We start from the raw sequence: 24881 nt of genomic DNA on the forward strand, positions 1-24881 counted from the left end.
AACTGTTTTTCAAAATGGGGTGTAATGTATCAAACATTGGTAAAAACAGCAAACAAGGGTTGACATTTGTTCAGCTACAACATTTATTCCATTTCACCAAGAGGTAAATATACTGAAAATACAAAGACGGTCCTTTGAAGCACTTCCTCCTGTAACATATGCCAAAAACAGAAGTGAATCTCAGCAGAAATGCAACTAATATTTTAAAAGTAATAACTACACCGGAGAGCAGACCAGAACTAAATCTTGTCCTCTAGCATATTTCTGTTGGAGGAAGAAACTCGTTGATAGTTTTAATCCCCACAATCCATCTGTATTTTGAATACTGCTGTGCTTAGGTTGACTTTACTGACAGCACTTTATGCTTCACTGGACAAATATGTAGGAGACATGGGAATTCACCTGTGTTGCTGTAAGCTGGTAGACATTCAGAGTGTCATTAGTTCAGGTTTTGGTAGCCTGAATTGATTACCATTGTCACATGGCCAGTCTGTAAGAGTTTGCTTCAGTTCATGCTTCTGAATGCATTAGCAAGGCTATGACGGCTGCTGGTTTTTTCATTTCTCTGTTTATAGTCTATCCTTGTGGTTTCAGTGATATATACAAATCACAAAAGATGACAATAAACATTCCAGGGTCTCTTGTAACATCTTTGAAGCTCACATTCACATAGCACCAGCCTTCCCTTTTTCTCCCTTAGAACACAACCAAAACAACAGCACCCTCAAAATCATCCAGTCCATCATCTCTTCATTTCTCATCCGTTTAATGTCAAAAGTCCCAGTCATCCACATTCAGCTGGCTGAGATCAGACTCCAGACTGGCCAGTCCAGTGGGCGAATCCTGAGGCTGCATGCAGTCTAAGCTGCTGATTGGAGAAACTGGACGCAGAAGCTCAGGAAGAGCCTCAGATGATCTGCGCTTTATCTACAATGTTAAAACGTTATATAGACCACAACAATGCATTGAATCAAGTTGCATTTATTGATATAGCGCTCTATACAATGCAGACTGTTTCAAATCAGCCTCACATTAATAAATGGGAAAACAACAGTGTTAATGTTATAAAATTCATAAGAAGATAAGACTCACCTGTTTGAAGAAGGAATGGCCAATCAGAGAGCTGGCAGAAGGTCTGTGGGAAGACATAACAACATACTTTTAGTCTATTTATTACACCACAAAAGTATACATTACTTAAAAAAAAAAAAAAAGAATTAAAGTAAACATTACTTTTGTGAAAGGTTTTGCTAGAGTTATTTATAGTTTGAAGCTCAGCGGCCTTGATCCCCATTCACTTTTATTATAAATAGGGCTGGGCAAGTTAACGCATTATCACGTTAATGCATTAATTGATTAACGCCGACAATTATTTTATCGCGTGCTAATACAGACAAATCATGGGTCACAGGAGGGGATGCTCCCGATCAAATTATTAAGGCTAAGCATCAACATTCACAAACCATTTTTTACAGAGAAGAATGCAACGAGCTCATAATCATGACATTATAAGTTGGAAATAGGAAGTTTGCGATAGCACGTGAAGACAACAGAGAAGCGCTCTCACTCAACACAGTGGAGTGAATCGTTTTGTTTCGTTAACTAACATACGGCCTTCGCACATTATATTGCTTTACAGATGTATCGCTTTTGCCGCTAAGAAATATTCACGGAATCATGCAGCACGTATCAGAAGCACTGCGGTGCAGTTAACGCTCACACTGACTGATCTATATATAACTGAACCGCGCTCTTGCCCACCTCTTCCAACCGAGCCAGGGACTGCTAAACAGAACGATCACACTAGTCAAACGAATGCGCTCCGGCACGGTTAAGTATGCCTAGTGTGAGCACACCCTAATTATTCCCCTACATACGTCTCTACCCACCCATCAAGTGCTGTCCCGCACCGCACTCTGCTGTGATATGTCCCGCGATCGTGCAGGTCTCTAATAGGAAGATGCCTGTTATAATGTTATGATCGTGGCTCTGGACTCAGAGCATAACTTGTTTTTCTATAACAAAGTATAAAAATGTTTCAATAAAAACGTCCTGGCAGTGATAAACAGCTTGTTTTACATTTTATTTCATTACATTAATGTTATAAGTTGAGATTTAGGTTACAATAAATATTTTAACTGCTACTTTGTAAAAGCAACACTGCCGTAAAAAAACACCTTATTTGTTTAATGTGTTTACAAACCAAATGCTATTACACTTTTGTTCATATAGCAGTAGGCATACTTTAAATGAAAAAAAGTGCACAATACACTACTTTTGAATGCATTATTAGTTTTGTGCATAATGCGATTAATTGCAATTCATAGCAGACAATAATGTGATTAATCGCGATAAAAATTTTTTATCGTTGCCCAGCACTAATTATAAAGTAATGAGTGGTCAGTCTGTTCCCAAACTTTCTCTTTTTGTGTTCCAGAAAATCAAAGAAAATCATATAGGTTTGGAACGATGGGATGGTGTGTGAATGATGTAATTTCTTATCATTTCTTTAAAAATAAATATAAATCACAAAGAGTAGAGTGTTATTTACCTTTTCTCAGGATCTCTCTGTAGACAAAGTTCCACGAAGGCATGAAAGTGAGAGCTGAATGTTCTGCTGTACGGGTTTCCACCGGAGGAGGAAGAAGGTTCTCCATTTGTGTGGCGAGCTCCACCGGCGCCGGGGCCCTCGCAGATCCCAGAGTCGGCCCCAGAGCGAGACGGTTTCATGCTCAGTTCTTCAGGGGGAATGGTGGTGGTGTCCAGCAGGCAGGGGACTGTACCGTTCAACTTTTCTAACAACATCTGTTACAGGCGAGAGACAGTTTATCAATTAAATCAAGCAAGATATAAAGGAGGGAAAGCAAAAAGAGATTGATAAAAAAGCAAGTGTTTGCCCCACCTGTGTAGCAGGCATGTCTTTGAAGGGCACGTGTCCATTAGCTAGCTCACATGCAGTGATGCCCAAACTGTAAATGTCTGAGCGGAAGTCATATCCCTGAAGATTCTATAATATACATATATATGCATAATATAATTTCCAATGTATTATATAGTCAGTATACAGTACAGTTTAAAAGTTTGGGGTCAGAAAGATGTTTTAATAAAAAAAATACAAAAAGTCTCTTATGTGTATAAAGGCTGCATTTATTTTCAGCAAAAAATTTTATGGAATAGTATTACAATTTAAAATAATCTTTTTCTGTTTGAATATATTTTAAAATGTAATTTATTCCTGTGATGGCAATTTGGCAAAGCTGAATTTCAGCGACATTGCTCCAGTCTTCGGTGTCACATGATCCTTCAGAAATCATTCTAATATGCTGATTTGAAACATTTCTTATTTTTATTTAAAAAATATATATATAAATCTTACGGACTCCAAACTTGAGATGGGAGGTATATTTCAAACATACTTGCTGCAGAACCTCTGGACTGAGCCAAGGTAGTACTTTAACACTGTACTGAGGAAAGTCGTGTACAACACGTGCTCTCTGACCGTGACGGATCAGGCTGAAGATACTCCGAAGACCGGACAGATACACCTGTCCATCTGCTGAAATCAGGATGTGGCTTGCCTTCACACTACTAAAGAGATGAGAATATATACTTCAGGATTCTTGTAGCACCTCAGTCTGGTGTGGTTGTTGAATAATTAACCTGTCTGACTACTAATAATAACAACAGATCTTGAGTGTAGAAGTGTTCCTCACCGGTGAACGTAGCCCATCAGATGGATGTACTCCAGCGCTCTCAGCACACCCAGCAGGATGTAGGCAATTGTCTGCTCACTCAAACCATCAGTAAAATGTATACTGAGCAAGTCTCGTGCTGATCCTGATGGAGAAGAGGAACACAAAGGATCGGTAGGCAAAACACATTTACAACTGCTACTATGAGCAGTTTGGACTTGAGATAAGTTGATAGAGAATGTCTCAGCTAACCGTATGCCATTAAGGGTGTGATCACCCACAGTTCATTCTCAGCGATGAAGACGCTCTTGTACGGGAGGATACAGGGGTGGTGGAACAGCTTAGACACATGGAGTTCTCCCTTTAGAAAAAGAGAGAAACTGGCTGCAATGCTTCTGTATATATGCTAGCGATATGCAGGACTAACAGACTAGTTTAGTATTTTTGTTTTGCACCAATGTCAATTAATAAAAACACCAATTTACCTAAAACACAAATCGAAATACACTTTCACACTAAATCAGTGTGGTTATTCTTAACTAGAACTATAAAAACTATACTAAAACTATTTGTTTAACTACAAAAAAAATGGAAAAATTAAAATAATAAATTCTATATTTGTATGCTAGAAAGTATATAAATACTAAATAGTAAAATAACACTTTACTAAATCTCTCTCTATCCATCCATCCATCTATCTATCTTTTTAAAGTTTGCGAATAAAACAAAAACATGAATTTCAGTTGTGAGTCAAACTGTTATATTAATGATTATAATTATTTTGGCATTTGGAATTATTTCATAATAAAATATCAATGTAATTATTTTTTTAAATATCATAATTATACAATTTATAAAATTGCACTTTAATATGAATTATCGATCTCCTAGATGTCGTGAGAGAAGCCTGTAACTAACCTGTAAGTAATTGACCATGTCATTGGTGCAGGAATCCAGGTCAATGCGCCGGATGGCCACATACTCCCCTGTGGGTTTGCACCTGGCCAGATTCACTGTCATCAAGTTCTCCAAACCTCGGCCTACACAAGCAGACACACACACACACACACTCATCAGCTGGAGGAATCACAGAGATGTGTGTCCTAGTGCAGTGCAGCCTTGGCCTCACCTATGACAGTGCGCAGCTCATAGGCGCTGTGGTCTGGAAGAAAGCTTCCCATGGTGTCTCTGCGTGGGACAGGGCTCAGAGACTCTTGACTGTCCTCATGGGCCTGAGCCAATAAAACACAGTCATTAGTCAAATGTGGAAACCGTAAATAAACAAACTGACCACGGCTGTGTCTCGATCAGCTTCTTGATGTCAGAGAGAATATTGTGAATTCAAAACTCGTGCTGTAATCTAACAAATACTGAGACATTAGGGAGCAGATTGAGACACACCTCAGGGCCCAGAACATTTCGACTGTCCGTTAAACACAATCAAAACCTTTTTACATACTTCCAATTATTAGATTGTGAATCCTGTGATTTTAATGGAGGTGCATTTGTGAAAGTGGTTTGTGGGAACTCAGTCACACAGTGAGCCAACAAAGTATTTCAACACTAAATTTACACATGTGTGAAATCATAATTCAAATCATTACATTAAATGACCAAATATCAAATAAATTGTCATCTTAAAGAAATGTGCTTATTCACCTTTCCTGGCAAAACATTTCATGAAAAAAGAAGCTTGTTAGTTTTTAAAAGACAAAACAATAGATAAACTGTTCAAAATTTTGACAGTTTTCTGGTGGTCAAAGATTAGTGGAATGGGATTAACTCCCTGATCTATGGTGGATGAACTAGAAATCTGTTCAAAAGGGTCAGTAACATTAAAAGAAAAAAATTAATTAATTAATACTTTTATTTAGCAAATATGCACTACATCGACTGAGAGTGACAAAGACATCTATAATTTTACAAATATTCACTTTTTTTTTTAAAATAAATGTTATTTAATCTATTCTGAAAAATTCCTTGCAGTTTCCAAAAATATTTTTTTTATAATCAGAAATGTTTCTTGAGCAGAAAATCAGCATATTAGAAGGATTTCTGAAGGATCATGTGACACTGAAGACTGGAGTAATGATCCTGAAAATTCAGCTTTGACATCAATTTTAAAATAGTTTAAAATAACTTCTATATTTGAATAATGCCTCACTATATTACTGTTTTTACTATTTTGATCAAATAATTGCAGCCTTGGCGAACATAAGAGACTTCTTTCAAAAATGAAAACACGTTAGCGTACATCTTCGGTTCCTCTGCTGTTGTGCCTGTGGGAATTTTGTAAATTCAATACAATGACCTTATGACCCTTTGTCACAGCAAGTCACAGCAAGAGAGTTTTAAGCACATTTTAAGCACAATGTAAGATTCCAAATACTTTTCTGACTCACTGTACATTTAAAGATACCATAGGGAATTTGGAAAATAATATAGGGAAACAAATACTCGATTTGTCATTTGAATGTGATAAAGCATCAACTTTTAGCATTTCTAAAAGGACTGGTGTCACTTTGCAAGCAGTGTTTGGGTAGCAAGGATTTTAAGTGCATGTAAGTTTTCCTTCATAATGCATCATAGTATTTTGGGATATCATCCAAATATACTATGACCATCAATGGCAGTTTGAGTGAATTAGGAAACGTTTCAAGATTACACACATGTACAATCACAGACAATGATGCCACTGTTAACACACTGTGATAACACCACAAACCAACCTGGTTTTGAAGAGGGGAAGGGTTTTTATTGTGCATACACTGATAAATCCCAGGCATTGCAAAGCTCTTGACAGAATCACACAGATCAAGTGAGGAACGGCAGATTATTACGGATTCATTTAAAGATTCAGTCCAACTGTTCTGAGACTCGGTATGAGATAGAGAAGTTGAAAACTGCAGCAGGAATGGCTTCACAAAACTCTGAGTATTTACAAAAGCATGTTATAAGCATCAAATGAACTACAATTCACTGTCGCATTTGGTTATAGATATGCATGATCCCATACAGATCAAATCCTTTTTTTTTTTTGCTTATATCAAAGTTTCCTTTCGCTCTACCATAGAACTCACAATAAGAATATTAATTCCTCACATATATGATGACAGTTATCTGTCAGTGGAGATCATGCAGGTCTATGGCAAATCATAAAACAAATCCTTTTATGCCCTTTGAAGTGTTTGAAGGAAGTCAGTGAACAGTGCAGCAAGCCCAGGCTCTGACAGGATGAAACCATGTGTGGCATTAACACAATGAGTATCATCCCACTTCACATGCTTAGGCGACCAATGACAACATCATTTTTCCTGGGGTCTGTGATTCTATGTGTTAAATGTGTTACATTCTATGTGTTTCATAAGGTGTTAAAGGGGTGCTTTTATGCTTTTCACTTTTTTCAACTTTAGTTAGTCTGTATTGTTGCTGTTTGAGCATAAAAAAAGATCTGCAAAATTACAAAGCTCAAATTCCACTTCAAAAGAGTATTTTATTTAAAAGAAATCACTTTTTTAAAACTACAACGAATGACTCATTTGGACTACAATGCATATTTTCCGGGATTTGTGATATCACAAATATCGACAAATAGGACGAAACCTGGTTGAGCTGCATTAGAGAAGACCACGAGTGTTATCACTATGTTGGAGACGCGCTACTGTTCCCAAGACGAACAAACTTAAGAGTGGTTACAATCATCTGGGTTTAAATTGCGCTAAAATTGATTTTGCGTGTTAATTCAACTGAAGCCCGCAGCAGGCAGCTTTGGTAAGAGGCATAACATTTCCCGACCAGACGCCGACTGGAGCCAATCACAACACACACTGGCCCAGATAACCAATCACAGCACATCTCGTATTTCAGAAGGCGGGCCTTCATTTGATACAGGAACTCTTTGAGCCGTTCATGCCAGACTGGGGAGAGAGGTAATGTAATAATGTATATATTTGTATGTATATAACATTGTAATGATAAAACTTCCTAATCATCCGGAAGAAGGAGGCAGGAACTGGCGCACAATCAAAATGAAACTTTAAATGACAAAAATAAACACAAAACAGCGCACCAGCCCCTCACGGACGACTGGTGCGCACAAAATAAAAAGCAAACATAAACTGGTCCTCTCTCGTCCTTCACTATAGTCACTCCAGTTTTATATCCTTCCATCTCCTACGTGGGACTCGATACCGTGGTGGGGCGCAGGTGTAGCTCATCTCCAATCACTACACCTGGCCTCACTCCTCGTTCCCACGCCTCTCTGCCCCACCCCACTCGCCACAAATATCCTAGTATGAAAGCCTGTTCTAGTATAGCCCCAAAACAAAATCTTAATTTTGTCAGGACCCCTTTAATAATACACAACTAACCTGGCATTTATTATATATATATTTTTGCTTTAAAAAAATAATAATTGCATTTTAAAATTACAAATGGCAAAAAATTATCTGCCAAGTCAAAACCATGGTTAAAACGAGGTATGTATTGAACCGTGTACGTCCCTAATAATTTCCATAGATTTCCAATAAATGAACACAAGGAAGAAGGAGATTTCCTCATTTTTATTCATTTCTATTAACAAAGAAATAAACATATTTTAATAAAATATTTTCTAATATATAAAAACATATTCCAATGAAAAGTTAAGATGCAAATGAGTTTTGAATAGAAATATAATTTATGCTTTTGCAAACTCTGTTTTTGCAAGTTAACCAGTCTACTAAATTGTCGTAACTCAAATTTTAATATATTATTATTAAATAATTTATATATCATTAAATTGTCTAAATGCCCTTGCTTGCAGATCGCAAGGCAAGTAAAATTTACGAAAACAGCCACACTTTGGAACCATAATAGTCAAACCTTATATAGTGAATTTTTGGGTGAACCAGCCCTCATATCTATTGTACCTGTTCTTTAAAATGAATGTTTAATTACAGTATTACATTACCGGGAAACCTCAACTTTTGAGGAAGTTGTGGCCTAGTGTTTAGAGAGTTTGACTCCTAACCCTAGGGTTGTGGGCTCGAGTCTCGGGCCAGCTCTCTCCAGACTTAGGTGCCCTTGAGCAAGGCACTGAACCCCCAACTGCTCCCCATGCGCCGCAGCATAAATGGCTGCCCACTGCTCCGGGTGTGTGTTATTCACAGTGTGTGTGTGTGTGTGTGTTCACTGCTCTGTGTGTGTGCACTTTGGATGGGTAAATGAAGAGCACAAATTCTGAGTATGGGTCACCATACTTGGCTGTATGTCATGTCACTTTTCATTATTTTTATTTTTTTGTCACTTTCATTCCTAACTTAAATACGAGCACTTCCCTCTTCTGGAGCCTCAGTCTGTGCGAGTGTGGAGGTGTGAGTGTCACAGCAGCACAACGAGTGCATGCAGGCAAACACAGGAGCACAGGGGGATGTGTTCATCTGAGTGCACGCACACACCTCACACCATTAATCTTACATTTGCAAACTTACACAAGCACACACCATCTCACATGCTCGTACACGCACAACTATCACACACCCACACCAACAGGCAGATGGAAAAGCTGGAAGATATTCCACACTTACTTTCCTTAGTGGGCTTGCCTGAGTTTGCTCTGGTGTGGAGAAACCGTGTAAATGACGCAAAAGACACATACAAACAAACAATCTGCCTTTAAAGTGGTTCTCACAAATTCAAGAAACACCTCATTTCGTGTTCTGAGAGTCAGCATCTTTCCAAGCAACACTTTTTTCATTTTAAATATAAATTCCAATAGATATGTTGTATACAATAATATATATCATAGATTCCAAATTTTAAAAAAATCCTGTTCTCTTAAAAAAACAACTATGAAACATAATCCAAGAAAACCTCTGTCAAATGTTTTTAATTCTCTAGTCAAAAATTATACCATGCATATTATAGTCTACATCACTGCATACTGATATATACTAAATGATACAAATCATTTAAGCAAGCAGAAATTCTATTTATAACACTTGAGCATTCAGTTCAACAACAACATTTTTAAACAATTACTTTAAAGAGGGGGTGAAATGCTATTTCATGCATACTGAGTTTTTTACACTGTTAAAGAGTTGGATTCCCATGCTAAACATGGACAAAGTTTCAAAAATTAAGTTGTACGTTTGAAGGAGTATTTTTGTTCCCAAAATACTCCTTCCGGTTTGTCACAAGTTTCGGAAAGTTTTTTTCGAGTATGGCTCTGTGTGACGTTAGATGGAGCGCAATTTCCTTATATGGGTCCTAATGACACTTCTCCCGGAAGAGCGCGCGCTCCCGTATAGCACAGCGCTGAGAGCACAACAGACATTCACTGATCAGAGCGAGAGCGTCGCGAATTGTCACAAAAGGAGTGTGTTTTTGGTTGCCAGGGCAAGACAACCCTGCACAGATTACCAAAAGAGAAACAGCATTAAGGGACCAGTGGATGGAGTTTATTTTTACAGAGCATCAACGGAGTTGTGCAAGTGTTTGTGTTTGTTCCCTGCATTTCGAAGATTCTTGTTTTACAAACAAGGCCCAGTTTGACGCCGGATTTGCACATCGTTTATTTCTTAAGGATAATGCAGTCCCAACGAAAAAGGGTCACGATCGTGTGTTGTAACCGCAGGCGGTGAGTAAAACTGCTTCAAATATCTCTGTGTTGTTAACTTAGCTATCGGCGTATAAGCACATCAAGTAAACAACATGCGATGTTGTCATCAAACTGCACTTTCCACATGTACAGCTTAAAAAAAAAAAAGACGACAAAGTGGAACTTAGTCATTTTCCAAAAGCGCTAAGCAAATATATACAGTTTCAATACATACCACATAGAGACGTCCTGCTGTAGTCGTTGCTGATGCTGCTCTTGTTCAATTTCAGCCTCTGGATCTGATACTGGATCATAAATATACGCTGAATCTGACTGTTGGCCATGGTTTGTTTTGGTTGGTTTTGTCCTCACGGTGTTAGAGCTTCCAAACGCTCTCAACGCAAAAGCCTACTGGCGCTCGTGATTCTTTAGCTCCGCCCACAAGTCACGCCTCCAGCCGGTCGTGTTTTTCCGGGAAAAATCGGTACAGACTATCTTTCTCTTATGAATATAATACAACTAAAGACTTTATGGAGTTATGAAGGATGCAGTACTACTCTATAGGTACTCGAGATTAACAGGATATTGAGTGAAAACGAGCATTTCACCCCCCCCCCCCCCTTTAATAAAATAGTTATTTGACCTTTTTTTATTGAACATAAGCTTGGTTTGCAAACCTTTTTATTGACGCATTGCCATGGAACACAGAACAGCCAAAAGCAAACAGACATTAGCATAAAGCACACATGGAGCGGCGATTATGGACCGCAGCAAAATCAGTCAAAGCAGATATACAATCTAAAAAACAAATCCCTTAATGGATTATACACCATTTTAGCAACAGGAAACATTAATAACCTATTGATATTAGGTAATATGTAGTATTCAGACTATCATGGCTATAGACTATATATTATACTTTCTTTTTTTTCTCAACGCTTTATGGCACTATAATAATGCTCCTGAACAAGACTCGTGTCAGCAAGAGCATGGAAACCAGAGAATGATACATGACACACATCTGAAATTATGTTTTCAATATTTACATGACCGTTTGCACGACTGCAGTTTACATGACTGTTTGTTTGTACCACTACAAAGATGATTTTTAATAGGTTTCAAAGGTTTGCGGTCAGTACGTTTAACGTACAAGTCTCTTATACTCATCAATGTTCTGTTTATTTGATCAAAAATACAGTAATAACAGCAATATTGTGAAATATTATTTACAGCTGTTTTTCTATTTGAATACAATTAAAAATGTTTCCTTTTTCTGTGATGACAAGGCTGAATTTTCAGCATCATTGCTCCAGTCTTCAGGGTCAAAATGATCTTTCAGAATTCATTTTAATAATATGCTTATGATATTTGGTGCTTAATGAGAACAGTTGTGCTGCTTGGTATTTTTTTTGGAAACCCTTGATACTTTTTTTTAGGAATTTGATGAATAGAAAGTTCAAAAGAACGGCATTTATTTGATATGATCTTGAAATCTGGATTTCCCTCTAAACTAGTTTAAACTAAAGCTCACAATCTGCGAATACATGTGGTATTCCTCCGTAGAGATTTCCTACAGCTTCAGCAGTGTTAGACCTCCTACACAGATCAGTCCACCTCTTGCAGTGACTCAGCTGTCAGTTGCACCACAGAAGCAATCCATCAACACCTAGCAATAACACTACATCACAGCCAGCCTTGCACACAGATACATCACCACAGGAAGAGATTAAACAGCCTTACAGACACAAGGGCACACAGACTCTGCTGTGACCGCCATCATTAGTCACCATGACGCCTTGACAACAAAAACTCAAAACGACTGAAAATATATTTATATAAAAAAAGCACAGGCAAAACAAATAGTAAACCAAATGCTGCATTTTTGCTTTTGCGATGGTACCGACTGGTTGTGATCATGAGTAATCTGCATATGTAGAGATCTTATAGGCCTGCATAGCTGACTATGAGGGGGATTTGTGTCCGAAAATGTGTACTACTATAATTGACGTGTTCAAGATGGGCCAATTGTTGTACTGAGTGCTGCAGAGACATCTATAAATCTGAGTGTGTTACAGGAACTACAAGTTTGAGTTTCTAGGACTCCCCTTCACATTCACTTCAGCGAGTGTGGACCAAAGCTCAGGCAGGTGGGGTTTGCTGAAAGAGCCACGAGAAGCACAGCGGCATGAGATGCTGGACTACTGAACTCACCTCCAAAGAACTCCAGATCCCTCAGGCTTTCCACACTGAGTTTCTCTGACACCCAACGCTGAGGAAAGGGAGAAGTAGTGGCGATTTAATGAACACGCAAATCACTTTGACAACCAAGTCATTTAACTCAATCAAGTTCACTCACCAAAAAAGACATGGATCCTGGAGATGGTGATGACAGGGTGCAATACTTTCACAAACTCATAAAGAGTACAGATATGCTAAGGGGGAAAATATGATTCAGAAAATTTGAAATAGAAAACAACGTATTTTCTTCTGCTCGGATACTTTCTGAATTCTTTTATGCCCGTTTTCCGCGGTAACGTTACGTTACGAGAGATGTTATTGTCTTTATTACGGCAAACGTGTGTAAATAAACACTTTGGGTTGCTCAGTTACAGTGCAGCATGAAAGATGTAACTTTATACTTCCTAATACAACTCAACTATTTTTAATAAGCAGAGTTATTGATGTATAAACAAATGTGGCATGCCAGGTTACACGTCTGTATCTTTCAGTTAGCCATGCAGCTACAGAATAATATCTCTATTATGGTGAACAGAGCACGGAGGTGCAGTATGCTTGTGTAAGTTATACAATATAATCGTTGAACTCACCCTCTACTGATAAATTGTGCTGTTTTACTTTTCTATATCGTCAAATTTTCAGCTACTACCAGGACTGCAGGATGTAACGTCTCTTCTCCTCGCACTGGGCTGGATCCGTGTTAAGGAACGTTTCGTGATTGGACGAGAGCCGTTGACGACTCGAAGTCCTCTTGTTCCTATTGGACCAAAGGTTGGATGCGTGTCTCCCCATTGGTCTAATCTCTTGAGCGAATTAAATAGTCTGCGTTCTGTGTTGCCATATCACTTTTATTATCTCTGTCAAACACGAGCTGTTGCAGTCAGAATGTCAAAAGGGAGTTATCATAATATGTGCTGAAAACGTTTTTTTTTATTAATTAATTAATTTTATAACTGCATTATTATTTTTTTGTATATATATATATATATATATATATATATATATATATATATATATATATATATATATATATATATATATATATATATATATATATATATAAATTGCTTTTTATGTTTTTTTTTTTTTTAATGTAGATCAATGAAAGTTCCTGTCTTCTGATAAATGTTTCTATAGCAGAGGAGGGGATTTAAGGAATTGGCATTGATGTATGATGGGTAGAGTGGGGGAAAACAGTTTTTGCCAAAATAATCACTAGATAAAGTAAAAAAAAAATTGTTGTAACTGTTCTTGTAACAATTTTTTTAAGTTACTCTATTCTGAACATCAGATCCTTTGTTTTTCCATCAAATGCATTCTAACTGGTTGGTTGAATAAAATATTTTTGGACTTTACATTTAAAAAAAATTGCCTTATGTTAGCTTTAGGTAGCTTTCCAGTTAGCATCATCAGCTAAAATATTTTTCAAATAGGCTATTATAATTTCGTAATTTATAAATGATTACATTCTTTTTAATTTTAAGCTAAAAGTGCTGGTGCTCTGGTGGCATTTTACCTAATCTGTGGGGCAAAAGTCCCCCTTGGTACCAATTTTTTTTTTTTTGTAAAAATTTGTACTGACATGAAAACTCTGTACATTTTTTATACTTGGTTTATAAGTTTTTTGTAATTGTCACTAAAACTATGACAACTATTCTAAACACATTTAACTTTTGTTCACATAAAAAATACACAGTCCTTAAGTGGAACGCTTTTCCCCACTCTACCCTAATATTTTTCAATATTATAATATTGTTTAAAACTAAAATAAAACATGACGGTATATTTGTATCATACATTATACCGAGAGTGCCATATGGTTTAATAATATTTATTGTTATTATTGTTGTTGTTGTTGTTACACCGAAAATAGATGGGAATCTGGCAACATTGTATTGCACAGAACGTGGGTTGAAGGCTAGATGGCATCCAGCAAAAATTACTGGGCATGCGCACTATCAATATAGTGTTATTTCTCTCACACTGTACAACAATAATTACTATTTTTGCATTATTGTAGGGGGTAGGTTTAGAGTTGATTTAGGTGTAGGCGTTAATAAAACACCATTAAGGTAGAAAATTCAATTTATTGTCAGCTTCCGGTTTTTGCTGTATCCCTTCTAGCCACAACCCTACGTTCTCCACCAAACGCGTCGCGCAAATTTGACCAAACACAAAACGAGTCCATTGTAAATGACGTAAAACACAATTTCAGAGAAGTGTGCGAGATAGCCTGAAGTGATAAAAACGTTGTGGATAAATAAGGTGTCCACCCACGTAAGAAGATCGCTCTTTTCGCCTTATCAGAAACAGGTAAATAAACAGAATGTAAACAAATCCATATTTTACTCTTTGGCGCATGCAATGCGAAAATAAATCGAAGCATAATCCGAAGCACATCGCTCAAGGCCTCTCCACGGCCACCAGTGTCTCATACCTGCTGTTTGATTAGAAAATACTGAGATAATAAGAGAGATTTCTAAAAAGCGACCCCTAGAAAATGAGTGAGCTATGGCAAAAACGGCAAAGCTGTTGAAATAAATGAATAAAACAATGTCGTTGCAGTGCGCGAGCCATGAGACTTTGTTATTGTTATACTTCAGTAGCCTTGACGAGGATGTATACTATGGAGTCCGTTTTTGACTAGCAATTAACGAAGAGTTTTGAACTCATAATCAGATGCTGTGTTTGCAGCCTAACAGCGATGAACTGGAACAAGGGAGGCCCGGGTGGCAAGCGAGGCTTTGGATTCGGGGGATTCTCTCTTGGGGGTGGGAATAAAGAGGAGCCTAGTCTTCCCCCGAAGGCCCACTCTGCATTTGGAGCTTCAGGACCATCAGGTGGATTTGGCAAGAATCAGCAGCTTTCGTCTTTTTACAAAATAGGAACAAAACGAGCCAATTTGGACGAGGAGAATGCGTAAGTGCTTAAAATATGTGTCCTCTTCTTAAAAGAAATAGGTTGCTAATGGAATCGTTAACCCCAAAATGAAAAAAAAAACAATTAATGTAAAAAGAACACATTACATTACTCGCCCTCATTTTGTTCCAAATGTATTTGACTTCCATTGTTTATCTGGAAAACAAAAGTAGATTTTTTTAGTCACTTTCATTAACTTTTATTGCTTTTGTTCAGACAGTGAAAGTAAAAGGTGGATAAGAAGGCTGTCATTATAACTAATGTCTCTATTAAGATAGAGTAAATTAATTTTAAGTTAATGAAAGTGGCTATTAATGTTTGAAATGTATATATTCCATAGTTATTTTGAGGATGATGAAGAGGAGTCTAGCAGTACAGATCTGCCGTATATACCCGCCGAGAACTCCCCCACAAGAAAGCAGTTTCAGGCTGGAGGAGGTGGAGGGGGCTCCGACAGTGAGGATGACCCTCTTGATGCTTTTATGGCTGAGGTGGAGGTGAGAGCTGAGCTCCCGAACTGATCTCTTTGAGAACCCGCAAAGGACATTGCTGAACGTTTGCTTTAATTCTTGTTTTCCTCTTCTTTCAGGACCAAGCAGCAAAGGACATGAAGAAACTTGAGGAAAAGGAAAAAGAGAAAACGCTGACCAAGTAAGATTCTGCTATTCTCACAGAATTTTTTCTAAGACCGTTCGTCCAAATAATATTAATAGCAGAGAAGATGGGAATAGAAGGGGGTTTGTGGGTAGAATATGGGTTTCTTTGGGTGATTGAGCGAGTCGCAGGGAAGTTTTTTTTTTCTCCGCTTGTTTCTTCCAGGGGTATACGGGATGACATCGAAGAGGAGGATGAGCAAGTGAGTGACCCTCTTGATGTTACTACCGCCATCGTATCTCTGCCACAGCGAGGACTGTGCCCCACTCCTCTTTCTGTTTTTATTTCTTATATTCTTTATATATCTACATCAGTTTACAGACTGAGCCATTCAAATGTACTTTTTGTGATGGAATAGGTATCCGTCTCTTGTTTTTTAGGTTTTATTTGCTATCTTCCGACTTGTTTTCTCAACTAGTTCATTGGTTCTCAGTTATTATCTGTTGTCTTTAAATGTTTACAGGTAAACTGATTCTTTTGTGTCTGAAACGTGAGATTTGAGTCAATGCTGTGTGTTAAAATAGCAGTGATCACATTTGAATTTTAACCACATCAGTGCTGAGTGAATTGTTGGTTTCAGACCTTACCGTTTAATAATCAGTTATACTGAATAATTTCTTTAACATGCTATATTTAATTAGGCTAGTTAATTTTGATGCTGTTCAGGACAGCATTTAGATATTCAGCAGTAAAGGCCTGCTGCTCTTTGACTTGATCTAAAGCATGTTTTGTGTTCTTTGCAGGAAGCATATTTTCGTTACATGGCAGAAAACCCAACAGCTGGGCTGACCCAAGAGGAAGATGAGGAAGAAGTGGACTATGACAGCGATGGGAACCCCATTGCTCCTACTACCAAAAAGATAATCATGCCACTGCCCCCCATTGACCACTCAGAGGTACAGTTACCATAGCTCCCTACAGTGATTGTTGCATTAACGCCCTTAAATAGTGTTGCAGGGATGGCATAATTTTCAAAGGCCAACCCAGAAGTTTGCATAATAAAAAGCTAATAGGATATGTTTTTCATGGCCTTTTGGATCACTGCTGAAAATAAGCTCTGTGACCATTAAAAATATGATTTTTACACATTTTGTGCATTCAGATGTTTACAAAAATGTTTACAAATCTAAACCACTTGTTTACATTTTGAATCTTAAATGCAGTCCCCAAAAGAAAGACAATTCTGACAACCCTTTCATCTTTATTGAAAGTCCATAAGTTGGAAAGTTTGAGTTAAAATAGTTTGCCAGAGTGTGACTATAAAACAGTTGAATAATATGTAAATGTACAAATCTTGAATATTATGTTTTGAACTCTTCTGTCTGTAGATTGACTATCCTCCTTTTGAGAAGAACTTCTATATTGAGCATGAGGAACTCAGCAGTCTGACTGAGGCTGGAGTGGTGGAACTGAGACGGAAACTCAATCTGAAGGTCAGTGGAAGCACAAGTGCATTCACAACTGATCATTCTCTTTCTTTCAACCCAGATAAACCCATATTCAAATTGAACAGGTTTCAGGTGCATTGCCTCCTAAACCAGCCACCAGTTTTGCCCACTTTGGATTTGATGAGCAGCTCATGCACCAGATCCGTAAATCCGAGTACACTCAACCCACACCCATCCAGTGTCAGGTGAGCTGCCAAACCCTCCCACAAATCTACAATTCTTTGTTTATGTATTGGCTTACTTTTCTACAGTAATGTGTGTTTTTTCACTAGGGTGTTCCGATAGCTTTGGGTGGCAGAGACATGATTGGCATTGCCAAAACTGGCAGTGGAAAGACTGCAGCTTTCATTTGGCCAATGCTGGTGCACATCATGGACCAGAAGGAGCTGGAGCAGGGAGAGGGACCCATTGCTGTGGTCGTCTGCCCCACCAGAGAGCTCTGTCAACAGGTCAGAGAGACAAAAAGAAGGGCTCTTTTATGTTAGGGAAAGGTGGAATGAGATTAATCATAACTGCTGGGGAAAAAAGGATTAAATGTTTTGGTCATGAATCAAGTTTTTGAAGTGTTTTAATAACTTGCAATGCTTATCTATGTGGTTCAGATTCATTCTGAATGCAAGCGTTTCGGAAAGGTGTACGGCCTCCGCTCGGTGGCAGTATATGGAGGAGGCAGCATGTGGGAACAAGCCAAAGCATTACAGGAAGGAGCCGAAATTGTTGTCTGCACCCCAGTAAGAGCATCATATCTTTTGATACATAACCCAGTTTGACCCGTTTCTGTTTACTTGTGAGGATGTTCCTTGGTAGTTCTTTTAAAGGCTGTTCTCACGTAGGGTCGCCTGATCGATCATGTGAAGAAGAAGGCTACATCACTGCAGCGAGTGACCTACCTTGTATTTGATGAAGCCGATCGCATGTTCGATATGGGATTTGGTACGTGTGAAATGTCACTTTTTTTTTTTTTCATCCCATTCATTTGTGACCTATTGTTTTGTTTTAAAAGCTCAGTCAGTGCATTTCCCAACTGATGTTTCATCACTAAAGCATTGAATTAAAGAATTAGTTCTGCAGTCTTGTCATTTACTCTCCCACATATTGTCAATCCCACAAGACTCTCATTCATCTTAAAAACAGATTATATTGAAAGATATTTTTAATGAAATCTGAGAGATATCTGTTCCTCCTTTGAAAAGTTATTTCCACCAGAACATTGACGTATAAAAAAAAGACACCAAGACATTGGAAAAGTAATCCATATTATGTTTGTTTTTTTTGAGGGGGTTAAAGCCTAATTTAAATCTGTTTGGAATAATATGGAACAATTTATTTATTTTTTAGGTGAACTGTTCCTTTAAGATTGTGAAGCACTTGTCTTATTTAAACTTGAACTGTTTTTTACAGAATACCAAGTGAGATCCATTGCCAGCCATGTCAGACCTGATCGACAGAGTAAGTCTATCACATATTTATATTAACGTGCTGCTTTAAAGCATTTCTCAATTCCAGATTTAACCCATGTAGTGCATTTGACCTCTGTTCTCTCACAGCTCTGTTATTCAGTGCAACATTTCGGAAGAAAATCGAAAAGCTGGCGCGAGATATTTTGGTCGACCCCATTCGTGTTGTTCAGGGAGACATAGGAGAGGTGCATACTTAATTTCTTATTCAAGTATTTGAAAATGCGTACTGTATTTGAAAGTCTATTTAAACCTGTTTTCTCATCCTCACAGGCTAATGAAGATGTCACTCAGATAGTGGAGGTGCTGCAGTCTGGGCAGGAAAAGTGGGGTTGGCTGACACGTAGGCTGGTTGAGTTCACCTCAGCTGGCTCTGTGCTGATCTTTGTCACTAAAAAGACTAACTGCGAGGAGCTGGCAACAAATCTGAATCAGGAAGGTTATAGCCTTGGGCTGCTGCATGGAGACATGGATCAGAGCGAGAGGAATAAAGTCATTGCTGACTTTAAGAAGAAGAATCTGCCCGTATTAGTAGCTACTGATGTTGCTGGTTAGTAGGGCTTATTTTGTCTATCTAGTTGTTATCTTATTTTATTATTTTTGTTATCTAGTTTGTTATCTAGTCGCATCTATTCATTATCAGAATAAATGAACATTTTGCATTTCCCACTACTTGTTACCTTTATTGTAAATATATCCTTTTTGTATTAATTTACAGCTCGTGGGTTGGATATTCCATCTATCCGTACAGTTGTGAACTACGATGTAGCACGAGACATTGACACACACACACATCGAATTGGTAGAACAGGTCGTGCAGGAGAGAAGGGTGTAGCTTACACTCTGCTCACCACTAAAGATACTTCATTTGCTGGAGACCTGGTTCGGAATTTGGAGGGAGCCAATCAGAGTGTTTCGAGGGATCTGATGGACCTGGCAATGCAGGTAAAGCAACACCTGAATACAATATACACCTTTCGTAATACAACATGTTTCACATATGTTTTAATCAACTCTTCATGTACTTTTTTTTTAGAATCCCTGGTTCAGGAAATCCCGGTTTAAGGGAGGGAAAGGGAAGAAGCTAAATATTGGAGGTGGAGGCTTGGGTTACAGAGAGAGACCAGGCCTTGGATCTGAATCCACTGTTAGTTTGCCATTAAGCTTGCTTGATTTAAAACAATTTATTATAAAGTTTATACAATTTTCTGTTCTGTCCCTTTATTTTATCACCAACTTTTTTTTTTGTATTTAAAGACAGGAACCACCGCTAATTCATTGCTAATGCTTTCATTATTATTATGTATTACATTTATTCAAACAGGAGCGCAGTAGTAGTGGTGGTGGTGCTTCTCTTGGTAACTATGAAGCCTACAAACCCTCCACTGGAGCCATGGGAGAACGTATGTCTGCCCTGAAGCAAGCATTTCAGGTGCTTTCCTACGCCTTTCACTGAGTTTCCTTTGACTCCCTCTCCTAAGTTATCTTCAGAAAAGATATATTTATATATATATATAGATATGTATGTAGCAATTTTTGGATTCTGTTTAACATTGCTCTTGCTTTCTCTCAGGCTCAGTATAAAAACCACTTTGTGGCAGCATCTGGTGTTCCTCCTAAACTCACCACAAAGTCGAGCAGCTCCTCTGGGTGGACCAGTGCAGGAAGTCTAAGTTCTTTGCCTTCAGGAGCACCTGAGGGGCCTGACAGAACCCAGCTGTCCTACTCCCCATCGTCCTCTTCCTCCTTTATCTCCATGCCACCACCCCCTGCCCTCAGCTCAGGCACCAAAATGAGTGGCTTCAGCAGTGCAGGCTCCCTGAGCTCAGTTTCAGACTCTAACTCTAGCTCTTCTTCAAAAGAGGGGTCCCGTAGCGATAGGAATAGTGACGACAGGGGTCGTCATCGAGATCGAGAGAGTCATTATCGTCACGGTGACAGGCATAGTGGGGGAGACCGTGATCGCTATGGGGAAAGGGACCGCCATAGTGACAGAGATCGTCATGGTGACAACCGAAACGGTGAAGGGAGTAATAGGGACAGAGAGGGACGGTCAGAAAGAGATGGGGGTGAGAGGTCGGGGACTCATAAAGACAGCTTTGTAGTTCCTGATGCCCCCAAACGTAAGAAAAGCAGATGGGACAATTAAAGTGTAGAAGATAGAAGCAGTCAACTGTTCTTAGATCAGAACATACAACTGACTCAGTCTTCAGTGTCTTTACATGTCTGCTTGTCTTTTTGTCTATGTGTGAGATGAAGCTGTGTTTAAAGGTGCCTAGGAGACTCTAGAGCTACCCCATCATATTTGTCATTTACTGGAAATAACTGCATCCAATACAGCCATTTATATCTGTGATTTGCCAAATAAGTAAAATGCACCTTGAGCATAAGTATTGTGTTAAAGTGCATGTGCCTGATCAGCGGCACACAAGTTGTTTCTTTCAGAAGGAACTAATAAAATGAGAAATGTTGAATCTGGTTGTGTAACAGGAAAAAAATGTTAACAAAAATATATATTTCAGAATCTCTGTTAATAGTTGAATTTTTTTTTTGTATCACTGTGCTGCTTCACAAACTATTTGTGAACTAAATATTTTCTTTAAGACTTTTCCAGTGTTTTAATGTATGCTGTCATGTTTCAAATATCACCATTTTTTGAGTACAACCATTAATGAGTTTATCTTTAGCTCATACCTGTTTATATTTAGAATTTAAATGTTTTTTAGTCATCTGTTCAGATTGTCTTCTGTGCTGTCCAGCATATAGTATAGCTGTTGAAAGAGAACGAAGTATACCATAAATCCACACACTTGGATGAACCTAGTCATAACATGAATGAAATGGAGAAAACATATCAATGAATCTACAGTGCAGTCTATGTATTGTTATGATCTTACATTTGCTCCATTTGCTTCTCTTGTGAAGATTGATGTGCTGATGTGAGGCACATTGTGTAACAATCTAAACCTGACTAGACACATTTTCTTTATTATTTTGAATACTGTAGTGTACAATTCTGTCTGTGGTCGTGTTTATGAGTTAATAAAAAAAAAAGGACACAAAAAGGCTTTAGAGGTTTTGTTTCAGAGAATTTGTGACATTTGGGTATTTAAAATAAGCAATCATTGAGTTTGGCACCTAAATCAACATATCATTATATGGAGCGTCATTTATGATAAGCAACCAATGACTTTCACCTGTGAGATATCAATTGAGTAAATAGGCAGGTCCAGAGAAAAGTAAGGCATGTCATGGTAGAGCCATGCTGATTTTCAGCTGTATAAATTTGGATGGTAGAGCCCCAATGCATCATTGAAACACAAGTGTATCAATAATGGGGTTCTGGCAAGCTGGAGTCGGATTGGTGTTTCTTTTTGCACTGGGTTATTCTGAAGCATATTTTCGGGCAGGCAGAAAAATTAGTAATTTGACCCCAAAGACTTTTATTCCTAAGGCGCTGTCACAAGTTCAGCAGGCTGACTCCAGGAAGCCTCCAATTCCTAAGAAATATGACCCCAGTAACCTTGTATTTGCTCCGCAAGAACTTCCTGTTCGTTTTCCTGTCCAGAAACCTGCCAAGAGTGACTTTGGAAAGCCTTCTCAAGATGTTTTTGGTGTTCAGTCAAAAGAGCTGTTGCTGGGTCCAGTGCAAAAACTAACATGGAAATTTCCAAGCCTACCAGAAGAACCACAGCTGCCAAATGTTCCTTTTGAGTTGCACCGTCCTGTCCCTGCCAAAAGTGTAGCGGCTCGTTGTGCTGAGAACTCCGTATATGTGGAGGTGAAGCAAGATTTCTTTGGGAATGGGAAGCTGCACAAGTCCTCTGCGTTTACACTGGGAGGCTGCACTGCAACTGGAGAAGACCCCTCTGCTCAAGTGCTCATCTTTGAGTCTGAACTGCATGGATGTAGTAGTACAGTAACTGTGAGGTTTCACCCCTTCCTTCTCCTAATTACTTATGGTTCTGAATGGTTTCTGTAACCTGCTTCTAATTCCTTTAGGTGACTGAAGAGGAGTTTGTCTATACGTTCACACTTGTGTACACCCCACAAGAGGTTTTGTCTGGTGTGCCTATTGTTAGGAGCAGTAGTGCGGTGGTTGGTATCGAGTGTCACTATTCAAGGTGAGGGCAGATTTCAAGGTTCCTGGATGTACTAAACTTCCATATAATGGCAGTCTATTTTAACTCTTCTGCAGGAAGCATAATGTGAGTAGCGCTGCCTTAATGCCCATTTGGATCCCATATGCTGCTTCTGCAGTTGCAGAGGAGATCTTTGTCTTTTCCCTCCGGCTCATGACTGGTTCGTATAACAAGCGGTTTAATAAAATGCCAGTGCTTGTGAACTTGTGCTAAAAGGCATCTTTACAGATGACTGGCTGTTCGAGAGACCTTCTAACCAGTACTTCCTGGGTGATATCCTAAACATTGAGGCATCTGTGCAGCCATACAACCATGTTCCCATCCGTGTATTTGTGGACAGCTGCGTGGCTACAACAGTCCCTGATCCTGCGTCTGTCCCCAGATACTCCTTCATTGAGAACAGTGGGTAAGTGGTGCACCTCATATACATGTGTCCCAATCTCTGCAAGTATTGCGAGCTGTCTAACTGGGCTTCTTTCCCAGGTGCCTGGTTGATGCCAAGCTCACAGGCTCAAAGTCTCACTTTATGCCCCGAACTCGAGGTGATAAGCTGCAGTTTCAGTTGGAGACGTTCAGGTTCTATCAAGCAGGCAGTGGACTGGTATGTGACCAGCTGTGCAACACTTTGTATAATATGCTACCATGATCTACAAACCACGGTCTCTGCAGGTCTACATCACATGCACACTGAAAGTGTCCGCAACAACTACTCCTGCTCCAATGAGTACTGAATGGAAAGCTTGTTCGTTCTCTGCTAATGAGTATGCACCCCCCACCCCTGAATAAGTGTACAGCTGACTTGGAGCTTTGTTCAAACTTAAAGATTTGTCTTGTCAGGTGGGTATCTGCAGATGACTCTCACCAGGTGTGTGACTGCTGTGACACCACCTGTAGTACCAGAAGTGGACGTGATCAGGTTCTTAAAGGTCTGTATCTCTTTATTCAGGTTTCCTTTTGTCCTCCTTTCCATGCAGCACTTTTCTCACGGTTTGTCTTGTTTCTCAGATCTGCGGTGGGATAAAGCATCTGTTGGACCCATTAATGTTAAGGAATATGGCCGAAGATGACTTGAAATGCCATGTGACTCTTGTTAGAAAATTAAAGTTATTCTTAACATGTGATCTCTTGTCTACAACTGTTTGTATCCTGTTCTGTGGCTTTGCTGCTCTCAGTATGAACCACAAACGCAACCTACCCACAATTCCTAGAAACTTGGGTGACGAATGAATGGCTGTTGACAGTCATTAATTTGAAAACCTCAGATTCAAATTCCCAATTCATACTAAAACCCTTCTTGCCTCATTAATCTCTTTATAACGGATGTTTAGAGTTGCTGGAGGACCAGAGTTTAGCTTCAACCCGGTTTAAACTCACCTGATAAGCCCTTCAGGCTTATTCGAAAACTGAATGGTGGGTGTGTTGGAGTAGGGTTGGAACTAAACTCAGCAGTGCTGTGGCTCCTCAGGAATGGAGTTTGACAACCCAGAATTTTTATTTTTTGTACTAAATGGGGAAAACTAGAATTGTGTGTGGTTTTCAAACTGTTCTCAGAGCCTCCCCAGCAGCATATTTATTTTATTGGAGACACCCAGAAGTCATGGAGTACTCCACTAATCAACGGAGGAGTTATTTAAGCTAGGTTACCTCCAAAATGAAGGAGGCTGCAAAATAAATCTAAAAAAAAAAAAATTGTTTTAAGGGAAGCAGTTTTTGGGTTGTAACTGGTGTTTGTTGTTGGTTTATCTGAAGGA

The 24881-nt window shown here is 38.8% G+C and overlaps 3 protein-coding genes across 5 annotated transcripts; 2 read left to right on the plus strand and 1 right to left on the minus strand.

Annotated features, from left to right (window-relative positions):
• Positions 1-59: 59 nt before the first annotated feature.
• On the minus strand, positions 60-13227 carry LOC113045975 (STE20-related kinase adapter protein alpha-like). Of its 2 annotated transcripts, XM_026206779.1 has the most exons (13): positions 13101-13227; positions 12629-12704; positions 12484-12541; positions 9260-9288; positions 4822-4924; positions 4611-4732; positions 3945-4053; positions 3714-3837; positions 3417-3588; positions 2903-3007; positions 2552-2805; positions 1093-1135; positions 60-927 (listed from the first exon to the last, which is right to left on the minus strand). In XM_026206779.1, exons 2-13 carry the CDS (start codon positions 12638-12640, stop codon positions 772-774), a joined length of 1287 nt encoding a protein of 428 aa, XP_026062564.1. In that variant the 5' UTR covers positions 12641-12704; positions 13101-13227; the 3' UTR covers positions 60-771. The 2 variants fall into 2 exon arrangements, with proteins under 2 accessions (XP_026062564.1, XP_026062574.1); XM_026206789.1 differs by lacking the exon at positions 9260-9288 and having other exon boundaries at positions 13101-13217.
• A 1436-nt stretch (positions 13228-14663) lies between these two features.
• ddx42 (DEAD (Asp-Glu-Ala-Asp) box helicase 42) lies at positions 14664-22053 on the plus strand. 2 transcript variants are annotated; one of them, XM_026206823.1, is made up of 18 exons: positions 14664-14823; positions 15205-15429; positions 15770-15926; positions 16019-16080; positions 16249-16285; positions 16827-16979; positions 17412-17516; positions 17597-17716; positions 17804-17980; positions 18134-18262; positions 18365-18464; positions 18933-18980; positions 19079-19176; positions 19262-19538; positions 19707-19933; positions 20025-20135; positions 20313-20420; positions 20562-22053. In XM_026206823.1, exons 2-18 carry the CDS (start codon positions 15215-15217, stop codon positions 21135-21137), a joined length of 2700 nt encoding a protein of 899 aa, XP_026062608.1. In that variant the 5' UTR covers positions 14664-14823; positions 15205-15214; the 3' UTR covers positions 21138-22053. The 2 variants fall into 2 exon arrangements, with proteins under 2 accessions (XP_026062608.1, XP_026062615.1); XM_026206830.1 differs by having other exon boundaries at positions 14682-14823; positions 15190-15429; positions 20562-21137.
• A 199-nt stretch (positions 22054-22252) lies between these two features.
• Positions 22253-24251, plus strand: LOC113046015 (zona pellucida sperm-binding protein 3-like). The gene is made up of 8 exons (XM_026206841.1): positions 22253-22913; positions 22991-23112; positions 23187-23290; positions 23359-23536; positions 23614-23731; positions 23800-23891; positions 23968-24056; positions 24136-24251. The coding sequence occupies exons 1-8, from the start codon at positions 22323-22325 to the stop codon at positions 24195-24197; spliced, it is 1356 nt and encodes a 451-aa protein (XP_026062626.1). The 5' UTR covers positions 22253-22322; the 3' UTR covers positions 24198-24251.
• The last annotated feature ends 630 nt before the right edge of the window (positions 24252-24881 follow it).

The sequence above is a fragment of the Carassius auratus genome, chromosome 3 (genome assembly GCF_003368295.1).
Source record: "Carassius auratus strain Wakin chromosome 3, ASM336829v1, whole genome shotgun sequence".
Lineage (NCBI taxonomy): Eukaryota > Metazoa > Chordata > Actinopteri > Cypriniformes > Cyprinidae > Carassius > Carassius auratus.